Source organism: Scyliorhinus torazame, chromosome 6 (assembly GCF_047496885.1).
Source record: "Scyliorhinus torazame isolate Kashiwa2021f chromosome 6, sScyTor2.1, whole genome shotgun sequence".
NCBI classification, from domain to species: domain Eukaryota; kingdom Metazoa; phylum Chordata; class Chondrichthyes; order Carcharhiniformes; family Scyliorhinidae; genus Scyliorhinus; species Scyliorhinus torazame.
The window spans coordinates 59,176,481-59,199,430 of NC_092712.1; the positions used below are offsets into that span (position 1 = coordinate 59,176,481).

The following is a 22,950-nucleotide window of genomic DNA, read 5'->3' on the forward strand; positions in this document are numbered from 1 at the left end:
AATGGCCTCCTTCTGCACTGTAAATTCTATGATAAAAAGCACCTACCTGCAATCAGTTTAAAAGTTCAATCAGTGAGGATGTTGCTGCTGCAAATGTTTAAACATTTATGCTTAAAGTTTCCATGGGGCAGGAGGGGGATCACCCAATATTCTACCATAATAATCAATGCAAACATGCGTTGAATAATGTAAAAGTTACTACAGGATCTCTTTCTGCTGATCTTCTACCAAGGTTATGGTGGAAAGGAGATCAAGAAAATACTGCTGAAATTCTAAAACTTTGCTGCTGGGAGTAGAGCTTTGAGCACATGTTCATCAGAGCTGCCTTCTGGTTAGAATAATTCAACGTTCACTGAAGTAATGTATAGAATCATAGAATTTACAGCGCTGAAGGAGGCCATTCGGCCATCGAGTCTGCACTGGCCCTTGGAAAGAGCACCCCACTTAAGCCCACCCCTCCACCCTATCCCCGTAACCCACCTAACCTTTTGGATACGAAGGGGCAATTTAGCATGGCCAATCCACCTAATCTGCACATCTTTGGACTGTGGGAGGAAACCGGAGCACCCGGAGGAAACCCACGCACACACGGGGAGAAAGAGAAAACTCCACACAGACAGTCACCCGAAACCGGAATTGAACCTGGGACTAACCACTGTGCCACCGTGCTGCCCCCAGAAGCCTGTAGATAGATTATGCCTGGCTGAATCTTAATTGTAACCACAGCAGAGGATACGTTTAACAGAAGTTGTGTGGCATTGACCAGTTGGGCCGAATGGCATGTTTCTGTGCTGTAGACCATTTCCCTTTTTGAATTGGCTTGAAGCATAATAGATGATATACCAGTTGTGGAGTTCCAACTCCTGACTAAACCTCAGAATTTACATTTAACTGAATAATGGAAGCAAGGTCCCAGTTCAGCGCCTCAAATTCCTTCAGGGTTGGTTTTCCAGAGAAACCTGTTCGAGGCGTACTTCAGAGATACAATCGACAATTTAGCAGAGAACAGTGAAGTTGACAGAATTGAATATATTGTATTGAATTTGGTTTCATATTTCAATAAGTATGATAATTTTCTGACGTGGGGTTTGATTTAAGTACACTTTCATTACAGATGGTGTTCTGACTGTTGTCAATCACTCTTGTGCAGTGAAGGCTGTGTATCCGGTGTCATCTGCTTGCTTTGATAATCCTGGTGTTGGGCTTTCACTCTTTTCATCCCAGGAAGGTACGTTTTCAGTCTTTCCACTTGTAAGATTTCTATTTTATTTTATTTCTATTGAGTAGAACTTTAAAAAATATATACATATTTATTCTGGGGCGGCACGGTGGCGTAGTGGTTAACACTGCTGCCTTACGGGGGACTTCCGGTGTGGACCATAGAATAAGTGGTCACACACAAGGCAGCTCCTGCCCAAGGTTACAGAGAAGAGCTCTTTTTTTAATCAATACGGGGTGAAATTTTGATGAAAAGACATAGGTGAATGTTGGAGGGGTACTTTCCCCCAGGAATGGTATGTCTCTTGGTTACCAGACCCGGCAGAAACAGTGAGGGATTTGGCTGGAGCTGCAGTAAAGACAAAAGCCTCTTCCAGCATGCAGGCGGGGGAAGGGCAAGCTTAAAGGCTTCAAGCTGACTTGAGGGCCTTTATTAAAGGTGAATTCTAGCAGCAGAGGGAACAACTGTGAAAAGATCTCGCCAGGGCCATTGAAGAAGCAGGGACGAGGCTTCCGGTGGCGGCCAAGGACGAGTAGGTCGCGCATTCGGCAGCTCCCGTCTGGAGCGGACTCTCAGACCTTCTTCAGGAGTTTCCACAGACTTTTGGGGGCAGATTGGTGAAGCGAACACTGCCAAAAGGATTCCCTCTCTGTGGGACTTCTGGTGACGGCGGGCGGGAGGCAGCTGTGCGTTGGAGGGCTCCTGTTCGGGAACGACATTGTCGGACGTTAACGCCCGGTCTTAGGGCCAGTGAAGACAGTGAAAGTCAGGAGACAGCACAAAGAAGGGAAATGTTGAAGACCGGCAAAAAAACGGCCGTGAAAAAAGCAGCTGAAAGTCCGCCGGGGAGTGAAAAGGTCACCGCGGGGTCAGTAGAGAAAATGGAGGCTGGAGCGCTAGGATAGGTCGCATTGCTTACGGCTGAAGAAATAACTAAGGTGATGGCCGTGGAATTCGAAAGGCAGTTTATGAAACATATGGAGGCAATGAGGAAGGAGATGGGGGCGATTTTGAAAGTGCTGGTGGAGGAGGCGATTACCCCGATGAGGACGGCGGTGGCGAGCGGAGGTGCGGGAGCAAGGGGAGTCGCTGAAGGAAGTGGAAGAGTCAGTGCTGCAGCACAGTGGTCGACTTACCTCGATGGGGAAGGAGATGCGGAAGGTGATGGAGATCAACAAGGATCTGCGAGGTAAAATGCAAGACCTGGAAAATAGCTCCAGGCGACAAAATTTGAGGATTGTGGGGCTGCCCGAAGGAGTTGAAGGACCGAGGCCGACTGAGTAATTTGGTACGATGTTGGCGAAACTATTGGGGGAGGGGGAGGATCCCTCCCAATATGAGCTGAATCGGGCACATCGGTCGTGGAGGCCTGTACCAAAGGCGAGTGAGCCGCCAAGAGTAGTGACTCTGTGCTTCCGTAGGTACAGTGCGAAGGAGAAGGTCCTGAGCTGGGCCAAGCAGAAGCGGGTGGCGCAGTGGGCTGAAGCTGGTATACGTGTATACCAGGACTTTACGGTGGAGCTGGTGAGGAGGCGGGCTGCCTTCAACCTGGTGAAGAGGGCACTGTACATTAGCAAGGTGCAGTGCGGCATTATATATCCAGCGAAGCTGAGGGTGACTTACAAGCTCAGGGACTTTTATTTTGGAACGTCGGAAGCAGCGGAGGAGTTTGCGAAGGCAGAAGGACTGTGGCAGAACTGAGAAATTGAGAAATGGCCATGTGCCGATGTGATCTCATGACTGACTGTATTTTCTTTTTTTGTTTTGCGGGTGTATGGGCTAAAGGAGCCAGTGTTGTGTATATTTGGACAAGGGAAGTGATGGGATTTTCACTCGAAATGAGGGCTCTTTGGGATGTAGGTGGATATGTGGGGTTTGTGTGCTGGGCTAAGCAGAAGCGGGTGGTGCAGTGGGCTGGAGCTGGTATACGCGCATACCAGGACTTTACGGTGGAGCTGGCGAGGAGGCGGGCTGCCTTCAACCGGGTGAAGAGGGCACTGTACGTTAACAAGGTGCAGTGCGGCACTGTATATCCAGCGAAGCTGAGGGTGACCTACAAGTTCAAGGACTTTTATTTCGGGATGGCAGAAGCAGCGGAGGAGTTTGCGAAGGCAGAAGGACTGTGGCAAAATTGAGAAATGGTCATGTACCAATGTAGCCTCATGACTGTATTTTTTTCTTTTTTGTTTCACTGCGTGCTGGTGTATGGGCTATAAGAGCCAACGTTGTGTATATTTGGACAAGGGAAGAAATGGGACTTTCAGTCGGAATGAGGGCTCTTTGGGGTGTAGGTGGATATGCGGGGTTTGTGTGCTAAAAGAGGATTTCTGGGTTTTCCTAGGGCCGGGCAAGGGGGAAAGGGACCTGGGCAGGGGCCTCCATGCTGGCCGGTTTAAGCCGGCCAGTGAACGGGAGTGAGGTGGGGGGGAGGGGCTGCGGCCATCGGAGCCTGGCAGAACAGGGTCCGAGTGGCCTATCCGGGGTGGAAAGTTGGGGGGGGGGGGGGAAGGAACCGAGGTTGGGGGGAGGAGTTTTACAAGAGGAAGTGGAGGGGGAGGAGTTGGGGAGGGGGGGTTTACAACTCTTGGGTGCCATTTACGGTACTCTTTTGGAGGTTGGATGGCATTGAGTGTTGTCGTTGGGGGGGGGGGGGGGGGGGGGGGGGGGCGCCGGTTAATGGTGGCCGGATTTCTTTTTCGCCTTTGTTTTTTTCCCCTCTGTGGGAGGGTTTATTTTATTTGAGGCATATATTGACAGTTGGGTGGGGTGGTGGGAGGATGGGATCGTTGGTGATGTTAAGGGTATTGACTTTGTATTTGTTACCGTTTGTTGCCTGTTGGTGGCGTGTAAATTGTGAAGGACAATGTGAAAATGGAGAATAAAAACATTTAAAAAAAAAATATTGCTACCTTATGGCACCGAGAACCCCAGTTCGATCCCGCCCCGGGTCATTGTCTGTGTGGAGTTCGTGCATTCTACCCGTGTCTGAGTGGGTCTCACTCCCACGACCCAAAGGTGTGCAGGGTAGGTGAATTGGCCATACTAAATTGCCCCTTAATTGGAAAAAGCTAAAAAAAAAACATGAAAAAATCAAAACATTTGTTCTGATCATCCAACTTTCTGTGATTATTCTTTTACATCTGCTCCAACTGTTCGATGTTTGGATCTCGGTATTTCAAAATGAATACAACAATGTGAAACTAAAATTGACTCTTTAATTACAGACCTGAGGTGTTACTGCGTCCTCTCTAAGCATTTAATTTAATGACGGGCTGGTCATTTTCACCTCAATGTCTTCAGTTGCTTTTCTTCTGATGGTTAAGAATTCAAATATACTTTGCAACATTCTTGGCCAATGCAGCAAGCAAATTATTCCTGCCTACGTTTTGTTTTTGCATTCTATAATCACTTGATTGTAGTTGCAAATGAAGAGCACAGTGACTTGGCAAATCATTTTGCTGTGTTTTTATTGCACCTCCCATTGGGAATGATTTTGTGCCCTGATTGGCACTTCCATTTGAGGACTTGACTCAGACCAAACTTTCCACATGGGGAAGTGTGGCTTGAACACCATGTTTGTGTCAGCTGTGGTTATCACCTTGGACTCAGATGGTTGTGGGTTTAAGTTTCACTCCAGCACCTGAGTGCAAAACCCAAGGTGGGCACACCACTTCTGCGCTGGGGGAGTGCTGAGCTGTTGGAGGTGCCTGCCATCTTTCGGATGAGATGTTAAACCTATCAGGTTGGTGTAAAAGATCCCATGGCTTTATTTCAAATAAGAGCAGTGGAGTTATCATTGGTATTGGCCAATGTTTATCTCACAATCAATATCACAAAAATAAAACCGATTACCTGACCATTATCACGTCACTGCTGTGGGAGCACAAATTGGCTGCCATGTTTCTTACACTAGAACAGTTACAACATTTAAAAAAATCAGTTCTGCAGATTATAAATTGTTTTGGAATAGGTTTATAAAAGTTAGAAATCAAAATATTTTGGATTTGATGGGATCGTTAGCAATTATATTTTTTGCATTTCAGTTTTTAAAGATTTTATTTTTTGTACCTCAGGACGTTCAGGCTTGTCATTTCAGCTCGCAACACTCGATGAAAGTGGTTTGCTTAATCTGTGGGTAAGCGCAAGTCATGTCACGCCACACAAAAGTAATTTATATTTTAGATTGGATTAGTTAACCGAAGTAAACACCTGAGTCTATTCATTGTATACACCAGTGAAGTTGGTGCAATTTTGTGACCGAGTTGGTGATAAGCACATGAATAATTAACTGAGAAATGTTCTTTTTGCACCAGAATATCTATGTGATGTAATTGAAAGAAAATTTAAAATTCTGTTCTTGAATCAATCGGGTATTTAAGCAAATCTCACTATCCTCATTTCTTAGTGTTTCCACGCCTAAGATATTATGACATCCCTATTCCCAAGAATAGTTGTAATTTTTCCGACGGAGTATTATAGTTTTTTGAAGGATATCCCAATTACTTCTCCCGAGTTTAAGTTGTTTTGGTAGTGATACATTTGAATGTTTAAGTAAAGTTTTGCAATTTGTCAAATTGCTGTGTTACGTGGAAATTAAAATCTGATTTCTTGGAATTGATTAATACCAACCCCTCACTGTAAATACGTATTGCACGAGCTATGTAAGCTTTGAACCAATTTCCCATGCTTCCCAAGAGACGTTTTCCTCAAACCATTATTTTGATCTTTGCTATTGCGTGAGTCACATTATAAATCATTTATAATATTTACAGCTCTTTTAATGAGCTGTCAGCTGTACTCTGGTGTTTATATGAACCTAGGCTTTGATTTTGGTGGAAACGTGCATTGTTTAGACTGACTAGTCCTTAAAATGTGGCCGTGGTATCACACTCTGGGTGACCTTCACTGCCTTTTTTTTTTAGATGCCTTCCCTGTAATCTAGTTTAATTTCAATTTGGAAAGAATATAATTTGGAGAGCAAGTTTGCGATTCATGAATATTTGGTACTCCAGTGTGAAAAATGGTTCATTCCATTATTTATGGAAAGGAAATTAGATAATTACTTGAAGAAGAGGAATAGTAAAGAATACATGGCAAGTGAGCTGGAGAGTGAGGTCAAACTAGGTGACTCATTTCACTGTAACAATACTGAAGAAACTTAACATTATCCAGGACAGATGTTTCTGCCAGTCGACTCCGCATACACTTTCCTCACCACTCTACTAATTTCAGCATGCACTATAGAAAACTCACCAAGGTTACTTTTCAGCAGCAGTTGTCAGCTCTGCACTCTCCCTCCAAGAATAACAAAGTAATGCACAAAATAAATATCATGGGGTATGATTTAACGGAATAATTTCCAAGTATCATTTTGGGCATGATTGGCAGGGAGCCCCCGATGAGCCTCTCGGCATTACTGGCTGTCTTGCCATCTTGCCAGACTCGTGCCTCAGTGTCTCGCCGCTAACAAGGGGGGAGCTGCTTTTAAATTCTCCCTCACCACTCACTCCCAGTCAACACACAAGCATGACAGTGCGCAGACCTGCTCCTCACTTTGGGGATGCCAACCTAGCCAGGCTTCTCATCGCCGTCGATGTGAGACAGGACATCCCGTTTCCCCCCCAAAGGGTCGGAGGTCCAGCATCGGGGCCACCAATACCGCCTGGGAGGTAGTGGCAGCAGCATGACAAGGAGGTACCCGTACAATGTTGGAAAAAGAAAAGCGACCTCCACCAAGCTGCAAGGACAAGTTATCACATTTCTCCTGGTATCAGTTCCACCTGCCAACCCTCAAATTACCAGCCCTCCCCCCACAAATCACTGACTGACACCTCAAACCCTCCCCACATCTGATCTTCCTGCTTGCTCGTCAGAACCCACTGGCACCCACCAGCACAACCCCTTCATGTCCTGATGCAGTGCCCACACATGCCATCTGCTATAGACCCCCTACAAAAAGACTCCTTATTACTTAGGGCAACGAGGGATAATAAAGGCAGCCTTCTCAGAGACAGAGGTGGAGGAAAGAGAGGAGGGGAGTCGCATTTTTGATTAAGGGAAGCATCACGGCAGTAGTCAGAGATGAAATAACTGTTGGTTCATCCAGTGAGGCTTTGTGGGTGGATCTAAAAAATAAGAAGGGGATGGTGACCTTCTTAGGGTTGTACTTTCGGCCCCCAAATAGTCAACGGGAATTAGAAGAACAAATATGCAGGGAGATTGGGGAGACTTGCAGGAGTAATAAGGTTGTCATAGTAGGGGATTTTAATTTTCCTAACATAGACAGGGACTGCCATAGTGTTAAGGGCTTAGATAGGGTGGAATTTGTTAAGTGTGTTCAGGAAAGTTTTCTCAGGCGGTATATGGAGAGTCCTATTCGGGAAAGGGCAAATCTGACCTACTTGTGGGGCAGCACAAGTGACTGAGGTGATGATGGGGGACCACTTTGGGACTCGTGACCGTACTTCTATTAATTTTTAAATAGTTATGGAAAGGGACAAACTGGCCCACAATTGCAAGTTCTAAATTGGGGCAAGGCAAATTTTGATGGAATTACACAGGAGCTTGCAAGGGTTGATTGGAGTAGCTTGTTTGAGGGCAAAGGGAACTCTGGCAGGTGGGAGGCCTTTAAAAGTGAAATAGCTAGAGTTCAGGGTCTATATGTTCCTGTTAGGGTGAAGGGCAAGGCTGGCAGGCGTAGGAACACTTGATAACAAAACATTGAGGTTTTGGCCAGGAAAAAGAAGGAGGCATGGCTCAGGTACAATCAGCTGGAATCAAGGGATTCCCTGGGTGTACAGGGGATATAGGAGAATACTCAAGAAGGAAATTGAGGGCAAAAAGGGAGCACGAGGTAGCTTTGGCTGTGATGATTACGGTGAATCCAAAGGGATTCTTCAAGTATATTCAAGGATAAAGAATAACTAGAGCGAGAATAGGACCCCTCCAGGACCAAAGTGGACATATATGTGTGCAACTGCAGGAGATAGGTGAGGCTCCCGATGAATATTTCTCCTCTGTGTTTACTGTGGGGAAAGACATGAAGACTTGGGAACCTGGGAAGGTTAGTGACGATATATTGGGGACAGTTCACATTACAGTAGAGAAGGTGATGGACGTATTAAAATGTATGAAGGTGGGTCAATCTCCTGGCTCTGACCAGGTATATTCAAGAACACTGCGTGAGGCCAGAGAAGAAATTGTGGGAGCCCTGGCTGAGATATTTGCATCATCATTAGCCACGGGTGAGGTACCAGAAGTCTAGACGGTAGAAAATGTTGTGCCCTTATTTAAGAAGGTCTGCAAAAACACCCGAGTATTATAGATTGGTAAACCTAACATCTGTGGTGGGTAAGTTACTAGAGAGGATTCTGAGGGATAAGTTATACATGCGTTTGGAAAGACAGAGTTTGATTAGGAGTAGTCAGCACAGCTTTGTTCTTGGGACATCATGCTTTAGAGTTCTTTGATGAAGTGACTAGGAAGGTCACTTCATGATGAGGGCAGGGCGGTAGATGTAGTCTATATGGACGTCAGTAGGGCCTTTGACAAAGTTCTACATGGTAGGCTGCTCTGGAAGGTTAGATCACATGGTCTCCAGGGAGAGCTGGCAAATTGGAGATACAACTGGCTTGATGGTAGGAAGCAGAGGATAATGGTGGAAGGATGCTTTTCGGACTGGAGGCTTGTGACTAGTGGTCTGCTTCAGGGATCAGTGCTGGGCCCATTGCTATTTATTATCTATATCAACGATTTGGATGAGAATATACAAGGCATGATCAGTGAGTTTGCAGATGACATTAAAATAGGTGGTATTGTAGATAATGATGTGGAGATGCCGGCGTTGGACTGGGGTGATCACAGTAAGAAGTCTTACAACACCAGGTCAAAGCCCAACAGGTTTGTTTCAAACAATAGCTTTCGGAGCACTGCTCCTTCCTCAGGTGAATGAAGAGGTATGTTCCAGAAACACATATATAGACAAATTCAAAGATGCAAGACAATGCTTAGAATGCGAGCATTTGCAGTTAATTAAGTGTTTACATATCCAGAGATAGGGCTAACCCCAGGTTAAAGAGGTGTGAATTGTGTCAAGCCAGGACAGTTGGTCGGATTTCACAGGCCAGATGGTGGGGGGGTGAATGTAATGCGACATGAATCCCAGGTCCCGGTTGAGGCCGCACTCATGTGTGCGGAACTTGGCTGTAAGTTTCTGCTCGGCGATTCTGCGTTGTCGCGCGTCCTGAAGACCGCCTTGGAGAACGCTTACCCGGAGATCAGAGGCTGAATGCCCTTGACTGCTGAAGTGTTCCCCGACTGGAAGGGAACATTCCTGCCTGGTGATTGTCGCGCGATGTCCGTTCATTCGTGTCGCAGCGTCTGCATGGTCTCGCCAATCTACGCCAATAAATGATGGAAATGAGGCTATGACAGGTGAGGACCGTGAGAGGATTGTTATCACTAAGGAGGTAGTGATGGCAAGCTAATGGAGCTAAAGGTAGACAAGTCTCCTGGCCCTGATGGAATGCATCCCAGAGTGCTAAAAGAGATGGCTAGGGAAATTGCAAATGCACGAGTGATAATTTACCAAAATTCACTAGACTCTGGGGTGGTCCCGGTGGATTGGAAATTAGCAAACGTGACACCACTGTTTAAAAAAGGAGGTAGGCAGAAAGCGGATAATTATAGGCCAGTGAGCTTAACTTCGGTAGTAGGGAAGATGCTGGAATCTATCATCAAGGAAGAAATAGCGAGGCATCTGGATGGAAATTGTCCCATTGGGCAGACGCAGCATGGGTTCATAAAAGGCAGGTTGTGCCTAACTAATTTCATGGAATTCTTTGAGGACATTACCAGTGCGGTAGATAACGGGGAGCCAATGGATGTAGTATATCTGGATTTCCAGAAAGCCTTTGACAAGGTGCCACACAAAAGGTTGCTGCAGAAGGTAAAGATGCATGGCATTAAGGAGAAAGTAGTAGCATGGATAGAGGATTGGTTAATTAATAGAAAGCAAAGAGTACGGATTAATGGGTGTTTCTCTGGTTGGCAATCAGTAGCTAGTGGTGTCCCTCAGGGATCAGTGTTGGGCCCACAATTGTTCACAATTTACATAGATGATTTGGAGTTGGGGACCAAGGACAATGTGTCCAAGTTTGCAGACGACACTAAGATGAGTGGTAAAGCAAAAAGTGCAGAGGATACTGGAAGTCTGCAGAGGGATTTGGACAGGCTAAGTGAATGGGCTAGGGTCTGGCAGATGGAATACAATGTTGACAAATGTGAGATTATCCATTTTGGTAGGAATAACAGCAAAAGGGATTATTATTTAAATAAAATATTAAAACATGCTGCTGTGCAGAGAGACCTGGGTGTGCTAGTGCATGAGTCGCAAAAAGTTGATTTACAGGTGCCACATGTGATTAAGAAGGCAAATGGAATTTTGTCCTTCATTGCTCGAGGGATAGAATTTAAGAGAAGGGAGCTTATGCTGCAATTGTATAAGGTTTTAGTGAGGCCACACCTGGAGTATTGTGTTCAATTTTGGTCTCCTTACTTGAGAAAGGACGTACTGGCACTGGAGGGTGTGCAGAGGAGATTCACTAGGTTAATCCCAGAGTTGAAGGGGTTGGATTACGAGGAGAGGCTGAGTCGACTGGGACTGTCCTCGTTGGAATTTAGAAGGATGAGGGGGGGGGGATCTTATAGAAACATATAAAATTATGAAGGGAATAGATAGGATAGATGCGGGCAGGTTGTTTCCACTGGCGGGTGAAAGCAGAAATAGGGGGCATAGCCTCAAAATAAGGGGAAGTAGATTTAGGACTGAGTTTAGGAGGAACTTCTTCACCCAAAGGGTTGTGAATCTATGGAATTCCTTGCCCAGTGAAGCAGTAGAGGCTCCTTCATTAAATGGTTTTAAGATGAAGATAGATAGTTTTTTGAAGAATAAAGGGATTAAAGGTTATGGTGTTCGTGCTGGAAAGTGGAGCTGAGTTCACAAAAGATCAGCCATGATCTCATTGAATGGTGGAGCAGCCTCAAGGGGCCAGATGGCCTACTCCTGCTCCTAGTTGTTCTGTTCTTATGTTCTAAGCATTGTCTTGCATCTTTGAATTTGTCTATATATATGTTTCTGGAACATACCTCTTCATTCACCTGAGGAAGGAGCAGTGCTCCGAAAGCTAGTGTTTTAAACGAACCTGTTAGACTTTAACCTGGTGTTGTAAGACTTTTTATTGTAGACAATGAGGAAGGTTCTCAAATATTGCAGCAGGATCTTGCTCGCTGGGGAATTGGGCTGAGAAATGGCAAATTGAATTTAATACAGACAAGTGTGAGGTGTTGCATTTTGGAAAGTCAAATCAAGGTAGGACTTTCATGGTGACCTTTGGGAGTATCGTGAAACAGAGGGACCTTGGAGTTCAGGTGCACGGTTCTCTGAAGGTGGAGTCACAGGTAGATCGGACAGTGATGAAGGCTTTTGGCATGCTGCCCTTCATCAGTCAGGGCATTGAGTATAGAAGTTAGGAAGTTTTATTGCAGTTGTACAGGATGTTGGTGAGGCCACATCTGGATTACTGTGTTCCGTTTTTGGTCGCCTTGCTAGGAAAGAGTGCAGAAGAGATTTACAAGGATGTTGCCAGGATCCGAGGGACTGAGTTAAAGCGAGAGATTGGACAGGCTAGGACTTTTTTCTTTGGAGCGTAGGAGACTGAGGGGCGATCTTATAGAGGTGTATAAGATCATTCATGAGTGGCATGGGTAGGATGAATTGTCTCGGGTCTTTTTTCCCAGGGTTGGGGAAACGAGAACTAGGGGGCATAGGTTCAAGTTTTTAAAAAAATATTTTATTGAAAATTTTTGGTCAACCATCACAGTACATTGTGTATCCTTTACACAATAATATAACAGTATAAGTAACAATGACCTGTTTTATAAACAAAGAATAAATAATATATAACGAAAACGAAAACTAAATGGCAACTGCCTTGTCTCAGATAAACACTCTCCAAAAATATGATTTAACAGTCCAATATACAATTATTTATAGCAACGACCTATACATATTATACATATATATTAACAACCCTGAGAGTCCTTCTGGTTCCTCTCCCCCCCCCCCCCCCCGCCGGGCTGCTGCTGCTGCCTTCTTCTTTTCCATTCCCTCTACCTTTCTGTGAGGTATTCGACGAACGGTTGCCACCGCCTGGTGAACCCTTGAGCCGATCCCCTTAGGACGAACTTAATCCGTTCCAGCTTTATAAACCCTGCCATGTCATTTATCCAGGTCTCCAACCCGGGGGCTTGGCTTCCTTCCACATCAACAGTATCCTGCACCGGGCTACTAGGGACACAAAGGCCGAAACATCGGCCTCTCTCGCCTCCTGCACTCCCGGCTCTTGTGCAACCTCAAATATAGCCAACCCCCAGCTTGGTTCGACCTGGACCCCCACTACTTTCGAAAGCACCTTTGTCACCCCCACCCAGAACCCCTGTAGTGCCGGACATGACCAGAACATGTGGGTGTGATTCTGTGGGCTTCTCGAGCATCTCGCACACCTATCCTCTACCCCAAAAAATTTACTGAGCCGTGCTCCAGTCATATGCGCTCTGTGTAACACCTTAAATTGAATCAGGCTTAGCCTGGCACACGAGGACGATGAGTTTACCCTACTTAGGGCATCCGCCACAGCCCCCTCCTCAATCTCCTCCCCCAGCTCTTCTTCCCATTTCCCTTTCAGCTCATCTACCATAATCTCCCCCTCGTCCCTCATTTCCCTATATATATCTGACACCTTACCGTCCCCCACCCATGTCTTTGAGATCACTCTGTCCTGCACCTCATGCGTCGGGAGCTGCGGGAATTCCCTCACCTGTTGCCTCGCAAAAGCCCTCAGTTGCATATACCGGAATGCATTCCCTTGGGGCAACCCATATTTCTCGGTCAGCGCTCCCAGACTTGCGAATTTCCCATCCACAAACAGATCTTTCAGTTGCGTTACTCCTGCTCTTTGCCATATTCTAAATCCCCCATCCATTCTCCCCGGGGCAAACCTATGGTTATTTCTTATCGGGGACCCCACCAAGGCTCCCGTCTTTCCCCTATGCCGTCTCCACTGTCCCCAAATTTTCAAAGTCACCACCACCACCGGGCTTGTGGTGTATTTCTTCGGTGAGAACGGCAATGGGGCCGTCACCATAGCTTGTAGGCTAGTCCCCCTACAGGACGCCCTCTCCAATCTCTTCCACGCCGCTCCCTCCTCTTCTCCCATCCACTTACTCACCATTGAGATATTGGCGGCCCAGTAGTACTCACTTAGGCTCGGTAGTGCCAGCCCCCCCCTATCCCTGCTACGCTGTAAGAATCCCTTCCTCACTCTCGGGGTCTTCCCGGCCCACACAAAACTCATGATACTCTTTTCGATCCTTTTGAAAAAAGCCTTCGTGATCACCACCGGGAGGCACTGAAACACAAAGAGGAATCTCGGGAGGACTACCATTTTAACCGCCTGCACCCTCTCTGCCAGTGACCGGGATACCATGTCCCATCTCTTGAAGTCCTCCTCCATTTGTTCCAACAATCGCATTAAATTTAACCTATGCAATGTACCCCAATTCTTGGCTATCTGGATCCCCAAGTAACGAAAGTCCCTCGTTACCTTCCTCAGCGGAAAGTCCTCTATTTCTCTGCTCTGCTCCCCTGGATGCACCACAAACAACTCACTTTTCCCCATGTTCAGTTTATATCCTGAGAATTCTCCAAACTCCCGAAGTGTCCGCATTATCTCTGGCATCCCCTCCGCCGGGTCCGCTACATATAACAACAAGTCATCCGCATACAGAGATACCCGGTGTTCTTCTCCTCCTCTAAGTACTCCCCTCCACTTCTTGGAACCCCTCAGTGCTATTGCCAGAGGCTCAATCGCCAGTGCAAACAATAATGGGGACAGAGGGCATCCCTGCCTTGTCCCTCTATGGAGCCGAAAGTATGCAGATCCCCGTCCATCCGTGACCACACTCGCCACTGGGGCCCTATACAACAGCTGCACCCATCCAACATACTCATCTCCAAAACCAAATCTCCTCAGCACCTCCCACAAATAATCCCACTCCACTCTATCAAATGCTTTCTCGGCATCCATCGCCACCACTATTTCCGCTTCCCCCTCTAGTGGGGGCATCACCATTACCCCTAGCAGCCTCCGTGTATTCGTATTCAGCTGTCTCCCCTTCACAAACCAAGTTTGGTCCTCATGGACCACCCTCGGGCCACAATCCTCTATCCTCATTGCCATTACCTTGGCCAGAATCTTAGCGTCTACATTTAGGAGGGAAATAGGTCTATAGGACCCGCATTGCAGCGGGTCCTTTTCCTTCTTTAGGAGAAGCGATATCGTTGCCTCAGACAGAGTCGGGGGCAGCTGTCCCCTTTCCTTTGCCTCATTAAAGGTCCTCATCAGTAGCGGGGCGAGCAAGTCCACATATTTTCTGTAAAATTCAACTGGGAATCCATCTGGTCCCGGAGCCTTCCCCGCCTGCATGCTCCTAATTCCTTTCACGACTTCCTCTATTTCAATCTGTGCTCCCAGTCCCACCCTTTCCTGCTCCTCCACCTTGGGAAATTCCAGCCGGTCCAGAAAGCCCATCATTCTCTCCCTCCCATCCGGGAGTTGAGCTTCGTATAATTTTTTATAAAATGCCTTGAACACTCCATTCACTCTCTCCGCTCCCCGCTCCATCCCTCCTTCCTCATCCCTCACTCCCCCTATTTCCCTCGCTGCTCCCCTTTTCCTCAATTGGTGGGCCAGCAACCTGCTCGCCTTCTCCCCATATTCGTACTGTACACCCTGTGCCTTCCTCCACTGTGCCTCTGTAGTACCCGTTGTCAGCAAGTCAAATTCTACGTGTAGCCTTTGCCTTTCCCTGTACAGTCCCTCCTCCGGTGCCTCCGCATATTGCCTGTCCACCCTCAGAAGTTCTTGCAGCAACCGCTCCCGTTCCCTACTCTCCTGCTTTCCTTTATGTGCCCTTATTGATATCAGCTCCCCTCTAACCACCGCCTTCAGCGCCTCCCAGACCACTCCCACCTGGACCTCCCCATTATCATTGAGTTCCAAGTACTTTTCAATGCACCCCCTCACCCTTAGACACACCCCCTCATCTGCCATTAGTCCCATGTCCATTCTCCCGGGTGGGCGCCCTTCTGTTTCCTCCCCTATCTCCAAGTCCACCCAATGTGGAGCGTGATCCGAAATGGCTATAGCCGTATACTCCGTTCCCCTCACCTTCGGGATCAACGTCCTTCCCAAAACAAAAAAGTCTATTCGCGAATAGACTTTGTGGACATAGGAGAAAAACGAAAACTCCTTACTCCTAGGTCTGCTAAATCTCCATGGGTCTACTCCTCCCATCTGCTCCATAAAATCTTTAAGCACCTTGGCTGCTGCCAGCCTCCTTCCAGTCCTGGACCTCGACCTGTCCAGCCCTGGTTCCAACACCGTATTGAAATCTTCCCCCATTACCAACTTTCCCACCTCGAGGTCCGGGATGCGTCCTAGCATACGCCTCATAAAATTGGCATCATCCCAGTTCGGGGCATATACGTTTACCAAAACCACCGTCTCCCCCTGTAGTTTGCCACTCACCATCACGTATCTGCCCCCGCTATCCGCCACTATAGTCTTTGCCTCAAACATTACCCGCTTCCCCACTAATATAGCCACCCCCCTGTTTTTCGCATCTAGCCCCGAATGGAACACCTGCCCCACCCAACCTTTGCGTAGTCTCACCTGGTCTATCAGTTTCAAGTGCGTTTCCTGTAACATAACCACGTCTGCCTTAAGTTTCTTAAGGTGTGCGAGTACCCGTGCCCTCTTTATCGGCCCGTTCAGCCCTCTCACGTTCCACGTGATCAGCCGGGTTGGGGGGCTTTTTACCCCCCCCCCCTTGTCGATTAGCCATCCCCTTTTTCCAGCTCCTCACCCGGTTCCCACGCAGCTGTGTCCCCCCCAGGCGGTGCCCCCCCGCCCATCCCACCCCATACCAGCACCCCCCTCTCCCCAGCAGCAGCAGCCTAATAATTCCCCCCCCCCCACCCCGCCCCGCTAGATCCCCCACTAGCGTAGTTACACCCCCCATGTTGCTCCCAGAAGTCAGCAAACTCTGGCCGACCTCGGCTTCCCCCCGTGACCTCGGCTCGCACCGTGCGACGCCCCCTCCTTCCTGCTTCCCTATTCCCGCCATGATTATCATAGCGCGGGAACCGAGCCCGCGCTTCCCCCTTGGCCCCGCCCCCAATGGCCAACGCCCCACCTCCTCCACCGCCTTTCTTCCCCCCACCACCACCTGTGGAAGAGAGAAAAGTTACCACATCGCAGGATTAATAATATAAAACTCCTCTTTCCCCCCTTTATACCCCCCTCTTCGCCCCCCATACTCGCCCCACCACTTTGTTTCAAACGTTCTTTTTTAAAAATTATTATTAAATAACCCGCTCATTCCAATTTTTCTTCCACGATAAAAGTCCACGCCTCATCCGCCGTCTCAAAGTAGTGGTGCCTCCCTTGATATGTGACCCACAGTCTTGCCGGTTGCAGCATTCCGAATTTTATCTTCTTTTTGTGAAGCACCGCCTTGGCCCGATTAAAGCTCGCCCTCCTTCTCGCCACCTCCACACTCCAGTCTTGATATACGCGGATCACCGCGTTCTCCCACTTACTGCTCCGAGTTTTCTTTGCCCATCTAAGGACCATCTCTCTACCCTTAAAACGGAGGAATCTCACCACTATGGCTCTAGGAATTTCTCCTGCTCTCGGTCCTCGCGCCATCACTCGGTATGCTCCCTCCACCTCCAGCGGACCCGCCGGGGCCTCCGCTCCCATTAACGAGTGCAGCATCGTGCTCACATATGCCCCGACGTCCGCTCCCTCCGCACCTTCAGGAAGACCAAGAATCCTTAGGTTGTTCCTCCTCGCGTTGTTCTCCAGCGCCTCCAGCCTTTCCACACATCGTTTATGGTGTGCCTCGTGCATCTCCGTCTTCACCACCAGGCCCTGTATGTCATCCTCATTCTCGGCAGCCTTTGCCTTCACGACCCGAAGCTCCCGCTCCTGGGTCTTTTGCTCCTCCTTTAGCCCTTCGATCGCCTGTAATATCGGGGCCAACAGCTCCTTCTTCATTTCCTTTTTGAGTTCTTCCACGTAGCGTTTCAAGAACTCGTGTTGTTCAGGGCCCCATATTAAACTGCCACCTTCCGACGCCATCTTGGTTTTTGCTTGCCTTCCTTGCCGCTGCTCTAAAGGATCCACCGCAATCCGGCCACTTTCCCCTCCTTTTTTCATCCGTATCCAGGGGGGATTCCCTTCTGGTTCGCCGCACAGTACTTTTAGCTGTTAAAATTGCCGTTGGGGCTCTTATTAAGAGCCCAAAAGTCCGTTCCACCGGGAGCTGCCGAAACGTGCGACTCAGCTGGTCATCGCCGCACCCGGAAGCCGCATAGGTTCAAGTTAAGAGGGAAAAGAATTAATGGGAACATGAGGAGGTTTGCCCTATTATGTATTTTCTTTTCATGTATGGAATGATCTGTCTGAGCTGCATGCAAGACAATACTTTTCACTGTACCTCGGTACACGTGACAATAAACAAATCTTTTTTTTTTTATTAAATATTTTATTGAAAATTTTTGGTCAACCAACACAGTACATTGTGCATCCTTTACACAATATTATAACAACACAAATAACAATGACCTATTTTATAAACAAAAAATGAATAAATAATAAATAACAAAAATGAAAACTAGCCCTAATTGGCAACTGCCTTGTCACAAGTAACACTCTCCAAAAATATAATTTAACAGTCCAATATATAATTATCTGTAGCAACGACCTATACATACTATACAGTATATATTAACAACCCTGAGAGTCCTTCTGGTTCCCCCCCCCCCCCCCCCCCCCCCCCCTCCCCCCCCCCCCCCCCCGATCCTGGGCTGCTGCTGCTGCCTTCTTTTTCCCATTCCGTCTATCTTTCTGCGAGGTATTCGACGAACGGTTGCCACCGCCTGGTGAACCCTTGAGCCGACCCCCTTAGGACGAACTTAATCCGCTCTAGCTTTATAAACCCGCCATGTCATTTATCCAGGTCTCCACCCCCGGGGGCTTGGCTTCTTTCCACATTAGCAATATCCTGCGCCGGGCTACTAGGGACGCAAAGGCCAAAACATCGGCCTCTCTCGCCTCCTGCACTCCCGGCTCTTGTGCAACCCCAAATATAGCCAACCCCCAGCTTGGTTCGACCCGGACTCCTACTACTTTTGAAAGCACCTTTGTCACCCCCATCCAAAACCCCTGTAGTGCCGGGCATGACCAAAACATATGGGTATGATTCGCTGGGCTTCTCGAGCACCTCGCACACCTATCCTCCACCCCAAAAAATTTACTGAGCCGTGCTCCAGTCATATGCGCCCTGTGTAATACCTTAAACTGAATCAGGCTTAGCCTGGCACACGAGGACGACGAGTTTACCCTGCTTAGGGCATCTGCCCACAGCCCCTCCTCGATCTCCTCCCCCAGCTCTTCTTCCCATTTCCCTTTTAGTTCATCTACCATAGTCTCCCCTTCGTCCCTCATTTCCCTATATATATCTGACACCTTGCCATCCCCCACCCATGTCTTTGAGATCACTCTGTCCTGCACCTCTTGTGTCGGGAGCTGCGGGAATTCCCTCACCTGTTGCCTCGCAAAAGCCCTCAGTTGCATATACCTGAATGCATTCCCTTGGGGCAACCCATATTTCTCGGTCAGCGCTCCCAGACTCGCGAACTTCCCATCCACAAACAGATCTTTCAGTTGCGTTATTCCTGCTCTTTGCCACATTCCATATCCCCCATCCATTCCCCCCGGGGCAAACCTATGGTTGTTTCTTATCGGGGACCCCCCCAAGGCTCCAGTCTTTCCCCTATGCCGTCTCCACTGTCCCCAAATCTTCAGTGTAGCCACCACCACCGGGCTTGTGGTGTAGTTCCTCGGTGAGAACGGCAATGGGGCTGTCACCATAGCCTGTAGGCTAGTCCCCCTACAGGACGCCCTCTCTAATCTCTTCCACGCCGCTCCCTCCTCCTCTCCCATCCACTTACTCACCATTGAAATATTAGCGGCCCAATAATACTCACTTAGGCTCGGTAGTGCCAGCCCCCCCCTATCCCTGCTACACTGTAAGAATCCCTTCCTCACTCTCGGGGTCTTCCCGGCCCACACAAAACCCATGATGCTCTTTTCAATCCTTTTTTAAAAAAGCCTTCGTGATCACCACCGGGAGGCACTGAAACACAAAGAGGAATCTCGGGAGGACCACCATCTTAACCGCCTGCACCCTCCCTGCCAATGACAGGGATACCATATCCCATCTCTTGAAATCCTCCTCCATCTGTTCCACCAACCGCGTTAAATTTAACCTATGCAATGTGCCCCAATTCTTAGCTATCTGGATCCCCAGGTAACGAAAGTCCCTTGTTACCTTCCTCAACGGTAGGTCCTCTATTTCTCTACTCTGCTCCCCTGGATGCACCACAAACAACTCACTTTTCCCCATGTTCAATTTATACCCTGAAAAATCCCCAAACTCCCCAAGTATCCGCATTATTTCTGGCATCCCCTCCGCCGGGTCCGCCACGTATAGTAGCAAATCGTCCGCATACAAAGATACCCGGTGCTCTTCTCCTCCTCTAAGTACTCCCCTCCACTTCTTGGAACCCCTCAACGCTATCGCCAGGGGCTCAATCGCCAGTGCAAACAATAATGGGGACAGAGGGCATCCCTGCCTTGTCCCTCTATGGAGCCGAAAATATGCAGATCCCCGTCCATTCGTGACCACGCTCGCCACTGGGGCCCTATACAACAGCTGCACCCATCTAACATACCCCTCTCCAAAACCAAATCTCCTCAACACCTCCCACAAATAATCCCACTCCACTCTATCAAATGCTTTCTCGGCATCCATCGCCACTACTATCTCCGTTTCTCCCTCTGGTGGGGCCATCATCATTACCCCTAACAACCTCCGTATATTCGTGTTCAGCTGTCTCCCCTTCACAAACCCAGTTTGGTCCTCGTGGACCACCCCCGGGACACATTCCTCTATTCTCATTGCCATTACCCTGGCCAGGACCTTGGCATCTACATTTAGGAGGGAAATAGGTCTATAGGACCCGCATTGTAGCGGGTCCTTTTCCTTCTTTAAGAGAAGCGATATCGTTGCTTCAGACATAGTCGGGGGCAGTTGTCCCCTTTCCTTTGCCTCATTAAAGGTCCTCGTCAGTACCGGGGCGAGCAAGTCCACATATTTTCTAGAGAATTCGACTGGGAATCCATCCGGTCCCGGGGCCTTTCCCGCCTGCATGCTCCTAATTCCTTTCACCACTTCTTCTACCTCGATCTGTGCTCCCAGTCCCACCCTTTCCTGCTCTTCCACCTTGGGAAATTCCAGCCGATCCAAGAAGCCCATCATTCTCTCCCTCCCATCCGGGGGTTGAGCTTCATATAATTTTTTATAAGATGTCTTGAACACTCCATTCACTCTCTCCGCTCCCCGCTCCATCCCTCCTTCCTCATCCCTCACTCCCCCTATTTCCCTCGCTGCTCCCCTTTTCCTCAATTGGTGTGCCAGCAACCTGCTCGCCTTCTCCCCATATTCGTACTGTACACCCTGTGCCTTCCTCCATTGTGCCTCTGCAGTGCCTGTAGTCAGCAAGTCAAATTCTACATGTAGCCTTTGCCTTTCCCTGTACAGTCCCTCCTCCGGTGCTTCCGCATATTGTCTGTCCACCCTCAAAAGTTCTTGCAGCAACCGCTCCCGTTCCTTACTCTCCTGCTTCCCTTTATGTGCCCTTATTGATATCAGCTCCCCTCTAACCACCGCCTTCAACACCTCCCAGACCACTCCCACCTGGACCCCCCCATTATCATTGAGTTCCAAGTACTTTTCAATGCACCCCCTCACCCTTAGACACACACCCTCATCTGCCATTAGTCCCATGTCCATTCTCCAGGGTGGGCGCCCTCCTGTTTCCTCCCCTATCTCCAAGTCCACCCAGTGTGGAGCGTGATCCGAAATGGCTATAGCCGTATACTCCGTTCCCCTCACCTTCGGGATCAATGCCCTACCCAGCACAAAAAAGTCTATTCGCGAGTAGACTTTATGGACATAGGAGAAAAACGAGAACTCCTTACTCCTAGGTCTGCTAAATCTCCACGGGTCTACACCTCCCATCTGCTCCATAAAATCTTTAAGTACCTTGGCTGCTGCCGGCCTCCTTCCAGTCCTGGACTTCGACCTATCCAGCCCTGGTTCCAACACCGTATTAAAATCTCCCCCCATTATCAGCTTTCCCATCTCTAGGTCCGGAATGCGTCCTAGCATCCGCCTCATAAAATTGGCATCATCCCAGTTCGGGGCATATACGTTTACCAAAACCACCGTCTCCCCCTGTAGTTTGCCACTCACCATCACGTATCTGCCCCCGTTATCCGCCACTATAGTCTTTGCCTCGAACATTACCCGCTTCCCCACTAATATAGCCACCCGCCTGTTTTTCGCATCTAGCCCCGAATGGAACACCTGCCCCACCCATCCTTTGCGTAGCCTAACCTGGTCTATCAGTTTCAGGTACGTTTCCTGTAACATAACCACATCTGCCTTAAGTTTCTTAAGGTGTGCGAGTACCCGTGCCCTCTTTATCGGCCCGTTCAGCCCTCTCACGTTCCACGTGATCAGCCGAGTTGGGGGGGTTTCCTACCCCCCCCCCCTTGTCGATTAGCCATCACCTTTTTCCAGCTCCTCACCCGGTTCCCACGCAGCTGTATCTCCCCCAGGCGGTGCCCCCCCGCCCATCCTCTCCCATACCAGCTCCCCCCTCTCCCCAGCAGCAGCAACCCAGTAATTCCCCCCTCCCACCCCCCCCGCTAGATCCCCCGCTAGCGTAATTACTCCCCCCATGTTGCTCCCAGAAGTCAGCAAACTCTGGCTGACCTCGGCTTCCCCCCGTGACCTCGGCTCGCACCGTGCGACGCCCCCTCCTTCCTGCTTCTCTATTCCCGCCATGATTATCATAGCGCGGGAACCAAGCCTGCGCTTCCCCCTTGGCCCCGCCCCCAATGGCCAACGCCCCATCTCCTCCACCTCCCCTCCTCCCCCCATCACCACCTGTGGGAGAGAGAAAAGTTACCACATCGCAGGATTAGTACATAAAACCCCTCTTTGCCCCCCACATTCGCCCCACCACTTTGTTCGAACGTTCTTTTTAATAACCCGCTCATTCCAGTTTTTCTTCCACAATAAAAGTCCACGCTTCATCCGCCGTCTCAAAGTAGTGGTGCCTCCCTCGATATTTGACCCACAGTCTTGCCGGTTGCAGCATTCCAAATTTTATCTTCTTTTTATGAAGCACCGCCTTGGCCCGATTAAAGCTCGCCCTCCTTCTCGCCACCTCCGCACTCCAGTCTTGATAAACGCGGATCACCGCGTTCTCCCATTTACTGCTCCGAGTTTTCTTCGCCCATCTAAGGACCATTTCTCTATCCTTAAAACGGAGGAATCTCACCACTATGGCTCTGGGAATTTCTCCTGCTCTCGGTCCTCGCGCCATCACTCGGTATGCTCCCTCCACCTCCAACGGACCCGCCGGGGCCTCCGCTCCCATTAACGAGTGCAGCATCGTGCTCACATATGCC

The 22,950-nt window shown here is 48.8% G+C and overlaps 1 protein-coding gene across 7 annotated transcripts in view; it reads left to right on the top strand.

Moving 5' to 3' along the window:
• The window catches only part of dync2i1 (dynein 2 intermediate chain 1), a 175,381-nt gene that overhangs the window by 130,278 nt on the left and 22,153 nt on the right, over window positions 1–22,950 (top strand). For all 7 annotated transcript variants that reach the window (XM_072508236.1, XM_072508237.1, XM_072508240.1 and 4 more), the window contains 2 exons: window positions 1,115–1,228; window positions 5,293–5,354. In XM_072508236.1, coding sequence (XP_072364337.1) covers window positions 1,115–1,228; window positions 5,293–5,354 — 176 coding nt within the window. The remainder of the gene's footprint in view (window positions 1–1,114; window positions 1,229–5,292; window positions 5,355–22,950) is intronic.